The sequence below is a fragment of the Pollachius pollachius genome (assembly GCF_949987615.1).
Source record: "Pollachius pollachius genome assembly, chromosome: 14".
In the NCBI taxonomy this organism is placed as follows: Eukaryota; Metazoa; Chordata; class Actinopteri; order Gadiformes; family Gadidae; genus Pollachius; species Pollachius pollachius.
Window position 1 is genome coordinate 15,180,378 of NC_136947.1, and position 10,478 is coordinate 15,190,855.

Sequence of the window (10,478 nt, forward strand, 5' to 3'; positions counted from 1 at the left end):
ATCATTATCAATGATTCTTATAGTTTGTGAAGAGTATAAACCTTGAGTTCTGACATTCAGTAATTACCTACACACTGATATCTGAACATAGCATTGGCTGGTGTACACCATTGGTCTTGGTTAGGGTTAGATAAAACCATATTGTAAATATCTACAATGTTGGTGCAAATCAAATTGCTTAAATTTAGTGAAAAGCTTTTGAGCAAGGCATGTTTTTTTCACAGTAAAGCCCAATGCATTACCTTTAATGCAATCCACTCATCAGAACTTTACACTTTGTTTATGGGCTTTTCTTTTCACATTCCCAGCATTCCATAAGTCATGGTTCCTCCACAATACAGTTCTGACTGCACTTACATTCACGCTGGAATTATGTTACAGATGATATACAGAGTGCTACAACAGCTCAAAATATCTATTATACTCACATATGGAATTGCATTTTTTGGCAGATGCGTTCAGTGCAGCATTGCAGTTATCTTTCGATGGAATGTGCAGCATTAGATTACATTTAACTGTTAACAGAACCTGAGCACAACTAGTGATGACAGCCTATATAGTCATTCATATTTATTTATTAATCCAGACAACTAATCCAGAGAGGACAGCATTCTCCTCATTAATTTACCTTCATCAATAAGAATTGATTAATTTCTTCATTCAATTTGCTAACCTAATCAGGTATTGCAGATTTCTATCCATCACTTCCACCCTGACTTATGTCATGACTTCATACACATGTTTGTTGTTTGGTTTTAATATGAATATGTATAGTCCTGTAGTACTATATATAGGCTTTTTGTCTCTTAATAGACATTGATGGTGAGTTGAAGGAGAGATGAAACGACCTGTAGCATACTGCCACAGTTCAGAGGAGCTGCCCAGCATCAAGGCATCTTATAGTGAAATCGCCTTGCGAGTGTCTTGCTCAGAAGAAGCAGGACAGATCGGCTAAGACACCAGTGTCGTGTTATTTCAACGTTGTGTCATTCTCTGAGAGGAGAGGTCCCGGTTTGCCACTTGCGTGAGCAGCTTAAAACACATATTAGCACCTCAGTAGTAGATCTAAAAGAAAAAGTTTTTTGTATATATGTGACAAAAGAATCTATTTGTTTGTTCATGCAGAAGTTATTTTTGTCTCCGGTGTTATTCGTGGTGAAGTCCAATGGGTGCGCTCTGTATGGAAACACACTTTGTTCATTGTTTCCAACCATGCTGGGTCTATTTAAACTGCAGCAACCATTTAAGCCACACACGTTAATAATCAAATTGTGTCCTCGGCGAAAAATACAAGTGTGCCCTGGAGCGAAGGTGTTCGACCTTAGCATTGCTCAAAGACTCGCTATGTAGACCGCACCACAGTAGTAATGAACACGCTGTATCCCTCCTCCCTACCACTTCTTCAGATATGGTGCTGCGATAGCACAGAGCCTTCTGGTCAGGTATGCACAGACTTAAAAACTAAACACAAAAATAAATATTTGAAAAAGCATGTGATATTTGAGGAGGCGGGAGGGTTTAGGAAATAAGGGTTTCTTGTGAACACAGATATGTGGTCAGATGATTCTCCTAGGAGAAGACGTATCATACTGCCGTGACTTGAAGTGTCCTCATTGGTAATGGTGAGGCTGTCATGAACATGCACCTACAGCAACACACAACAGTGCAAGGGTAATGTTGTCAATTAAGCCTGGTGCATGCCTAGCAGTCGTATGGTTAATAATTGAAAGGTTACAATGTCCTCTAGAAAATAATATTTCCCCTTGCTGTCTGCCTGGCTGGCCACATGTTAAGATTATGCCGTCGATAGGCTCAATGTAAAACGGTTTCTTCATAATCAGAACACATATTGTACATATCGACACTCACACAATGTATATTAGGGTGTAGATGACCGGTTGGTGCATTTTTTAGTTGTTTGGGTTTCTTGCTCTTGTCCACCGAGTTTGAGGTCACAAAGTCTTTTAGTTTATGTTTAACTTCAAGTTCAAATTTCACTTGATCATTAATAACGCATTATTAATTCATCTTCTATAATTGCCTACTCATCCCCTCAGGAACCATTGTTAATGTGTGACGTTCTAATAAAAAAATCCTTACACACTTTCACACTTTGGTGTGCATAGCAACGTCTATTAAAAGCTGTCTATATGAAACACAGTTGCTTTTTTCAATTGTCTTCCCAATGTTAACTATTCCTGTTCTAACCAACACAATATTGTTTTGTTCTTCCTTTTCTTCTTTACCTCACCATCTCTCTTTGCATCTTCTGTCTGGCTTCCCTTCTGTGTGTTCTGTGTGTGTCTGCGTGCGTACGTGCGTGCGTTTGTGTGTGTCTGTGTGTGTGTGTCAGCATGTGTGTGTGTGTGTGTGTGTGTGTGTGTCTGCATACTTTGATTAGGAGGCCAGTGTGGCGCAGCCTTGTGGAGTCTCAAAGCTCCGCCTCTCCCATTGGAGGAAGGATGTGTTGGAAAGAGGATGAAACATACGGGTGAGGTTTGCTCCCAGTGACCCTAATGTGACTAACACCAGAGACTGCCGTAATTGGGCAAGTTGTGTAAAGTCAAGAAGGACAAGATAACATGATAACGCAATCAAGCAATGCAATTTTTTTTTTTTCGATTTGCTGAATCTGAATTTGCTGGCACGATCGCCCATAAACATTCACTGGTTCCTATTCCCATTCTGGAGGATGGGAAGGTTACCTCTGGGAGCATGTGGTCCTAAACCAACACTACTAGTACTACTACCGCTACAACTAGAAAACAAACTCACAGAGAGGTCCAAAGAGCACAGGCTGAATGGGGAGGTGCTGGGAGAGGGACTGGGGGAGGAGGAGAAGGAGGAGGAGGGAGGGAGGGCAGAGAATAGAGAGAGAGGAGAATGAGAGACAGGCCTTTTGGGCTTCTCATTAATTCAGCATAGCCTTCCCTTTCACTTTTTGTAGCCCCGCCCCCTCTAACCATTATCAGTCCCAGCCTTATATATATGCAGCCCGTCTCGGCCGTTGGGGAACACACACAGCTCGCACCACCCAGGGCCTCACGTCAAGCCAAGCCAGGAACCGACGGGACACACAGGCAGACCCCACCAACACAGCCACCATGAGAGAGTTCAAGAGCAAGGCGTTCTGGAGGGCCGTGCTGGCCGAGCTGGTGGGCATGACCCTTTTCATCTTCCTCAGCATCACCACCGCCATCGGCAACTCCAACAACACCGCCCCCGACCAGGAGGTGAAGGTGGCCCTGGCCTTCGGTCTGGCCATCGCCACCCTGGCCCAGAGCCTGGGCCACATCAGCGGGGCCCACCTGAACCCGGCCGTGACCCTGGGCATGCTGGTCAGCTGCCAGATCAGTGCCTTCAAGGCCCTCATGTACATCGTGGCCCAGATGTTGGGCTCGGCTCTGGCCAGCGGCATCGTGTACGGAGTACGACCGGTCAATAACGCTGCACTGGGGGTCAATGCCGTGAGTCACATTTCTTTTTAAATGCTGCTTTTTTCTTTTTTTTTTACTGGTGGGGTCGTTTTTGACAGCACAAGGGGATTGGGGTGGTTTGAGTCCTTTCACTTGCTGTGTGGAAAGAAGTGGGCAGTTTGTCTGAGGGCTACCTCTGAGGGCTGTGTTGTTTGTGTGTGTTAGTGTGTGTGTGTGTGTGTGTGTGTCTGTGTGTGTGTGTCTGTGTGGAGGGACAGGGAGAGGGCGGGGGGTGAGTGTGTGTGCACTGTACTGATAAAATGTTGTTTGAAGTTTATAAACACACATTACAATATTGGTCAACTAGAAGGCATTGGTGCTTCCCACAATGGGTCACCTGTTGAACGACTCCTCTAGAAAGAGAATAGGACATCATGAGGACTTGTTTGTTCAGCACAGTGAATCGTGTTGTGGCGTGTGTTCATGTGTTTAGTTTGGACGCGGGCAACACTTTCCTTCACTGCCCACTTGTGCATTGACCGTTAAATGTGACATACTGACTCATCCGACCAGATGAGGCAACACATTGCACATTGCAACGGGTCAGGAGGGCTTACATTGATCCAGTCATGCAAAGAAAAAATATGAATGCGTAATCTGGCCTTAAGGAATCTCTAAACCATATTGCTGTCATGGGATTATGTGGAAACCTCTGGCATCAAAAGAGAATGACTGTTATGGATTCCCCCCCTCTCGTCTCCTCCTCCTCCCGTCCACTCTCTCTCCTCTTCCTCATTTTTCACAGCTCAACGGCGTCACCCCGGGCCAAGGCGTTGGCATTGAGCTCCTGGCCACCTTCCAGCTGGTGCTGTGTGTCATTGCAGTCACTGATAAACGGCGTCGTGATGTCACCGGCTCTGCACCCCTGGCCATTGGCCTCTCGGTCTGCCTGGGACACTTGGCAGCTGTAAGTTTTTTTCTTTGTTTTGTGTATTTGAGGGGAAAAATCCCTGTAGTTTAGGGCTCTACGACACAGAGCTCCGCTCTCTTTGATGTGGTTTCTTCTCATCTCGTTGATTGATCGATTCCAACACGTCTCATTGTCTCTGTCCATCCATACATCTTGCTAATGCCATTCCTTGTTCATCTCCCCCCCCCCCCCCCCCCCCCACGCTAATGGTGCCTCATGCTGTGTCTCTTGTGATGGGTGGACCTACAGATTAGCTACACAGGCTGCGGCATCAACCCTGCACGCTCCTTCGGACCCGCTTTGATCCTGAACGATTTCACAAACCACTGGGTAAGTCAGAGGCTGCAAGGGTTCACTGGGCCGAGCGGATACCAGCACATACCGAGCATTCTTCTTTCTCTGCTTTTTCTTCATGGACGGTGTGTATTTATTGTATGCGGGGCCCAAATAATTCCAATACCTCCATCACACCTTTTTCTGTCATATCTGAGAAGTTAATATCAAATCGGCCCTATTGTTACGTCCACACAAATGCTTTATCTCCACCCACCCCGGGCGACAATCGGCCGTGAGATAAAGAGAGAACGCTTATCGCTGTGTCACCCGTCCTTATCTCATTGGGTCTTGATTAACGGACCAGGAAACCAAATGTTTTCGACATGTGATATTTCACATGTTGATCCTCATCCGGTGAAGATGAGGATCAACATGTGAAATGTCACATGTCGAAAACATGTGGTTATTTTTTTTAACCAGAGCCTTCAGCATCATCATCATCATCATCATCATCATCATCATCATCATCATCATCATTCTCATCGTTGTTGTTGTTGTTGTTGTTGTTGTTGCAGGTGTACTGGGTGGGGCCCATGTGTGGGGGTGTGGCCGCTGCTCTCTCCTACGACTTCCTGCTGGCGCCCAAATTCGAAGACTTCCCCGAGCGCCTGAAGGTGATAGTCAGCGGCCCCGTGGGGGACTACGATGTGAACGGAGCCGAGGGCCCCTCGTCCCTGGAGATGTCTTCTAAATAGTGTTATAGGGTGCCACTGCTTAGTCCTAGTGCCATATGGAAACCTGTCTATACGCTTGTACAGAACAAAATAGCTCTTTGCAAAAAAAAAACTGCATTTCCTTTTACTTTGTATTTTATACTTTGCAACAAGGAGGATTTTTTTCCTGCCAGTGGGTCAAATGTCTTATTTCTTTACTGACTTGTTTTTATTGTAACCACACCCTTTTTTATTCTCTTTTGGTTTTTTTTGTGGGGAAGATTTCACAGCTGTCCTCAATCATGTTTTCTTTGTGGAGCCTTGTGTTTGTATACAGATTCTAAAATACCCGTCAATGTAAGACATTTTATTTTTACATGTGCATGTGTGATGTGTATACACTGGATTGTTTATCACTTTTGTAAGTAAATAAAGCACTTTTTGTTAACTCTTGTTCTATTTTACCTCTTCTTAGTTATTCAAAGTTCCCTGTTAATATATTCAGCAACATTTTACAATGAGCACAGACAGTATGCTACTTTATGTAGTCTTTATCATTATTTTATCCTATATGTATTATTAATCAATGGACCATTGGAGGCACACATAAGCAAGTGGAGGCAGGGTGGTGGTGGTGGGAGGGGGGTGGGATAGGAGGACATGGTGGGGTCTGTGGGATCTGTGAATATAAACAGGCCCCATTTTCTCTCACAACTAAACATAACTGAGGCTTACCACAGGGTCAAACGCCTCTGTGTATCTGTGCACAATGGAGTAAATAAATACACATGCTGAGGCAGTGGAGCACCAACGTACACTAACAGAGTCCATTCCACAACAACTGTGTCTCCATTTACGAAATTCCTAAATCTTGCCAATCTCTCGTGGTCAAAATCATAACTTTAGCGTAAATCGTCGTTCCCACGTGTCAATAAACGTCCTGCCTCCCAGGGTGACGTTGGGGTTCCCTCCACACTACAGGATATTGGATCGGGAATACTGAACATTCGCGATTTTTTAACCGGTGTGACCCCAATTGTTAAAGAGCATATTAACATACCCCACACCACAGGATAATCTGGCCAAAACAAATGTGTAAAAGCATGAGAAAACCGGGGCATTTGCTGAACAGAGTGGGAAGTGGGAAATCAAGCACCAAATCTGGCTTATTATCCTGTAGTGTACCCAGCATAACGTGTTTTTTACCAGACCAAATATATCTCAGACCATATATATGTCTCCATAATCAATAATTTTCAAAGAGAACACAAAATCCTGAGGGTGACTTTAAGGCAACGCCTCTGTGTGTCCGACCCTCACAGTGGAGTGAGGGTCAGACACTGCCTTTCACCGTTCAACCGTGGAATGGCTTTGTGGAGCAACAGCGGTGCTTTTGAGAATGGAACACAATATTCACAATAACAATAAACACAATAAACAATATTGCTTCAGGGTGGGCTCTCTCTCTCTCTCTCTCTCTTTCTCACTCTCCCTCTCTCTCTCTCTCTCTCTCTTACTCTCTCTCTCTCACTCTCTCTCTCTCTCTTACTCTCTCTCTCTCACTCTCCCTCTCTCTCTCTCTCTCTCCCTCTCTCTCTCTCCCTCTCTCTCTCTCTCTCTCTCTCTCTCTCTCTCTCTCTCTCTCTCTCTCCCTCTCTCTCTCTCTCTCTCTCTCATGTCCTTTTACCAGGCCTATGATAAACATGTTTCTATAATCAATAAAGCAATATTAAGAAATGATCCACAATATGAAATGGAGGGAGAGAGAGAGGGGGAGAATGAAAGAGAGAGGGAGCGAGAGATAATGAAAGAGACAGAGTTATGTGGGTCGATGCTCCTCAGTGCTCATCAGACGTTGTGACTCTCAGCTGTTTCCAATAAGACTGATCCGTTTGAGGCCCTCCGTTGGAGAAAGGTGTTCACTTCACTCCTCATCATTGTCCAATTGGCGTGTGTGTGTGTGCGCATATGTGTGTGTGTGTGTGTGTGTGTGTGTGTATGTGCGTGTGTGTGTGTGTGTGTATGTGTGTGTGTGTGTGTGTGTGTGTGTGTGTGTGTGTGTGTGTGTGTGTGTGTGTGTGTGTGTGTGTGTGTGTGTGTGCATGCCTTCGTTGTGCTGAAGAAGAGGCCAGTTTTGAGGCCCTGCTTTCTGAACTGTTTAGGCTTGGACATGCAGTTAAAAAAATCTGAAATCATAGCGTCTGCCTGCCTATTTGCGGGCTGAGATCCAGGAATGGCCATCTCTGTGTTTGCCGGCATCTCTGCTGCCATCGGAAACCTAAATAACACCAAACCCGACCAGGAGCTGAAATGGGACTGAGCTTTTTTTTGGCCTGTCTATTGCTACATTAGCTCAGTGCCTGGGTCACATTAGTGGGGCTATGAGTTTACTGGTTAGCTGTCACATGAGCACAGGAGCTTCTTGGCAAATGAAAGGTGGAGTGGCACACAGTTTTCTCTAAGGACATGCATTGAATTTAATTATTCACAAGTTAATTGTTCGTGCCAGATTGTTATTGACTGTCTTTCTTTTAATTGTTGCTCTTAATTTGAATATTTATTGACTTTCATTTCTGAGAGTGCATACTCCGAAGAAGAACTGTTGATTTTTCTGAATATTAAATCTGACTGGCAATTTGCTATAGCAAATTGCATCTGTATGCGACATGCGTACAAATGCAGAGTTAAATTTGCTGACAATGTTATCTTGGACCCATTGCAGTGTTCTGTTTTGGCTGTGTTACATGTTTACATATTATCTATTTTCCTTCCTTTTCTTTCATGTTGTTTACAGATCAGCTACACGAGATGTATTATCAATCCAGCTATATCCTTTGTGCCAGCTATTATACAAATGAGCTTTGATGATCACTGGGTTATGCGTTGCTTATCCGTTGGACTAACGGTGTCTGTGTAGAAGGCCGGCGGGATGGCGTGACGATTGAAAGTCTTCACCTGTGTCTTGTTGTCGTGAAGGTGTTCTGGGGGGAGATGTTGGAGTGCTCGGCCCCGCCAAAAAAGCCTGGGCACCTTTTTAGAAAACGAGTGGCAGCGGCCCACGTCACATCGATGTGACGAGGGGCTCTGGGACTTCTAAGCCTGTCCGTCTGAAACATGGAGGCACATCACATGACTACAGGTGACTTTGCCTAGTCAATGGCAAATGGCAGCTTGAGGACGCATCAAGTACATGCATCTTATTGGGCAATGGGATTGCAGTAATTAAATTCCCATTGATGGGAAAATTAAATTTCCCATCATCTGAAGTTTTTTGACTACAATTGGGGAAAGGTTTTCTCCATTTACTCTTCTTGCCTCTCAGGGGTTTGAATTGCAGCAGCACTGGCAGTTGGAGAGAGTGAGGTTTCAGGCACAGTGAGTGGTCTCTCTGGGGTGCTGTGCAGCTGTCAGCCACTGATAACACTGTCACTCAGCAGGATCTGGGGGGGATGCCACGCAAGGTGCTGCCAGAGGTATAAACTCTCCCTCTTGTTCTGTAAATGCATGATAAGAATGCTGTTGAAACGGTATACGGTGCATAGCGGACCTCTGAGGCAGATGCATATAGGAGATGGGATGTTTTGAACATGACCCATGAAAAAAAAGTGCTCATGGAACATGTTCATATAGTTTCATGGCCTGATGTAATGTAGTATAATAACATTGTCCCCTGAAATGATCATATCGAATGATCTATCTAGAGACTGATGGTGTTCTCCAAACATAATAAAGATGTTCTTGACAGCATACATGTATAAGTAAATGACTAAGCACAAGCTGCAATGTGAAATGTTAGATGTTATTACATATTGTTTTAAATCACTTTTTAAGCTTTTTATACATCATATATTCTAGTAATTACATAAAGTATGAAATAATGTATGTTTTTTCAGTTTATGGACCGTATCGATATAATTTATTTTGTGATGCTCATTTTACGCTGGGGACAGTGTCCGTCTACACCAAGTCTAAGTTTGGACCCTGGTGACCTTGGCAGTGGCTGTTTAATAATGGGATTTGGCAACTGTCCCAAACATCACGAAAGACAAAGGCCCAGCAAGAGGATGTAAACCAATTAATTGGACATGAAAAAATAAACAAATGTTGTCTAGCAGAATAAGGAATATAATAATAGAATAAGATGGGATTCGGGCTATTTCCTTTTTGGCTGCGTGACAAAATGGCTACAATAACTTCTTGAGGAATGCACGTGGCCCCTGCTCAACCTTTTGAATGTTCTATTGCTATTTAATCGTCGCCGCACCTGTGCTAATCATTAAATGGAACCGGCCCACACAGCTGAAGATTCATTAACATGGACTTGAGACGGTTTGCTCCCCACGGGTAACACTGCTAATGGGTTCAGCTAAAGAAAATTCAGCTAAAGGCAATCCTCCTATGACATTTATGTTGAGGTTCTCAAGTTCAAATCTCTTATAATGTCGCACATGAATATTTGCGGAAAAAGAATTAGTTAAGAATAGATGGAAAGAAAACTGAACAGGGCCATTTATATTTCATGGAGGGAATATGATGAGGCTTTATAGTCTTGATTCAGCAAAGGAAAAAGGAATTAACTCAGTTTGACGGTTGTTACTTCTTGTGTTATGGTGTTTTGGTGTACAGCATTGCCAGTGAATAATGCAGTGCTTCTGTGCGTCATACAAAAAGCATTGTGCATTTTGGGCCCTAAATCAAATTAGGCATAGAGGGATGGTGCATGCGGCAGGCGCGCCACTGTCTTCTCTGCATTACACGCAGCAACTCTGGTTGATGCGTGCTTCAATCTTTCAGAGCATGTCACGTGAAAGGCCTATCTAAGAATCTCCTTCCTTTTGTTTGCTTAACCTTGAAGGTCAATGCATTGTTTGTGGTTCTTGTTTTTTAAGTTTGTCCTTTTGTGGAACACAGACAATGGCCCTTTTTTGTTGGCCTTCTCAGTCATTTGTGTAAGAATCCTCTCTGGTTATCCAATCTGATTACTCTGCAAGTTGTTTGGAAGCCTTGTCCATGTGCTACTTTCTATATTAGATTTCTATATTTTATTAGTCGAAGACCATCAACCGAAAATGGATCTGGCCTGACCATGAACCCTGGGTTAAC

General features: G+C 43.9%; 1 protein-coding gene across 1 annotated transcript; it reads left to right on the forward strand.

Annotated features, from left to right (window-relative positions):
• The first annotated feature begins 3,026 nt into the window (after positions 1–3,026).
• On the forward strand, positions 3,027–5,828 carry LOC307086449 (aquaporin-1-like). Its single transcript, XM_079751667.1, has 4 exons — positions 3,027–3,467; positions 4,222–4,383; positions 4,636–4,716; positions 5,238–5,828. The coding sequence occupies exons 1-4, from the start codon at positions 3,105–3,107 to the stop codon at positions 5,415–5,417; spliced, it is 786 nt and encodes a 261-aa protein (XP_079607793.1). The 5' UTR covers positions 3,027–3,104; the 3' UTR covers positions 5,418–5,828.
• The last annotated feature ends 4,650 nt before the right edge of the window (positions 5,829–10,478 follow it).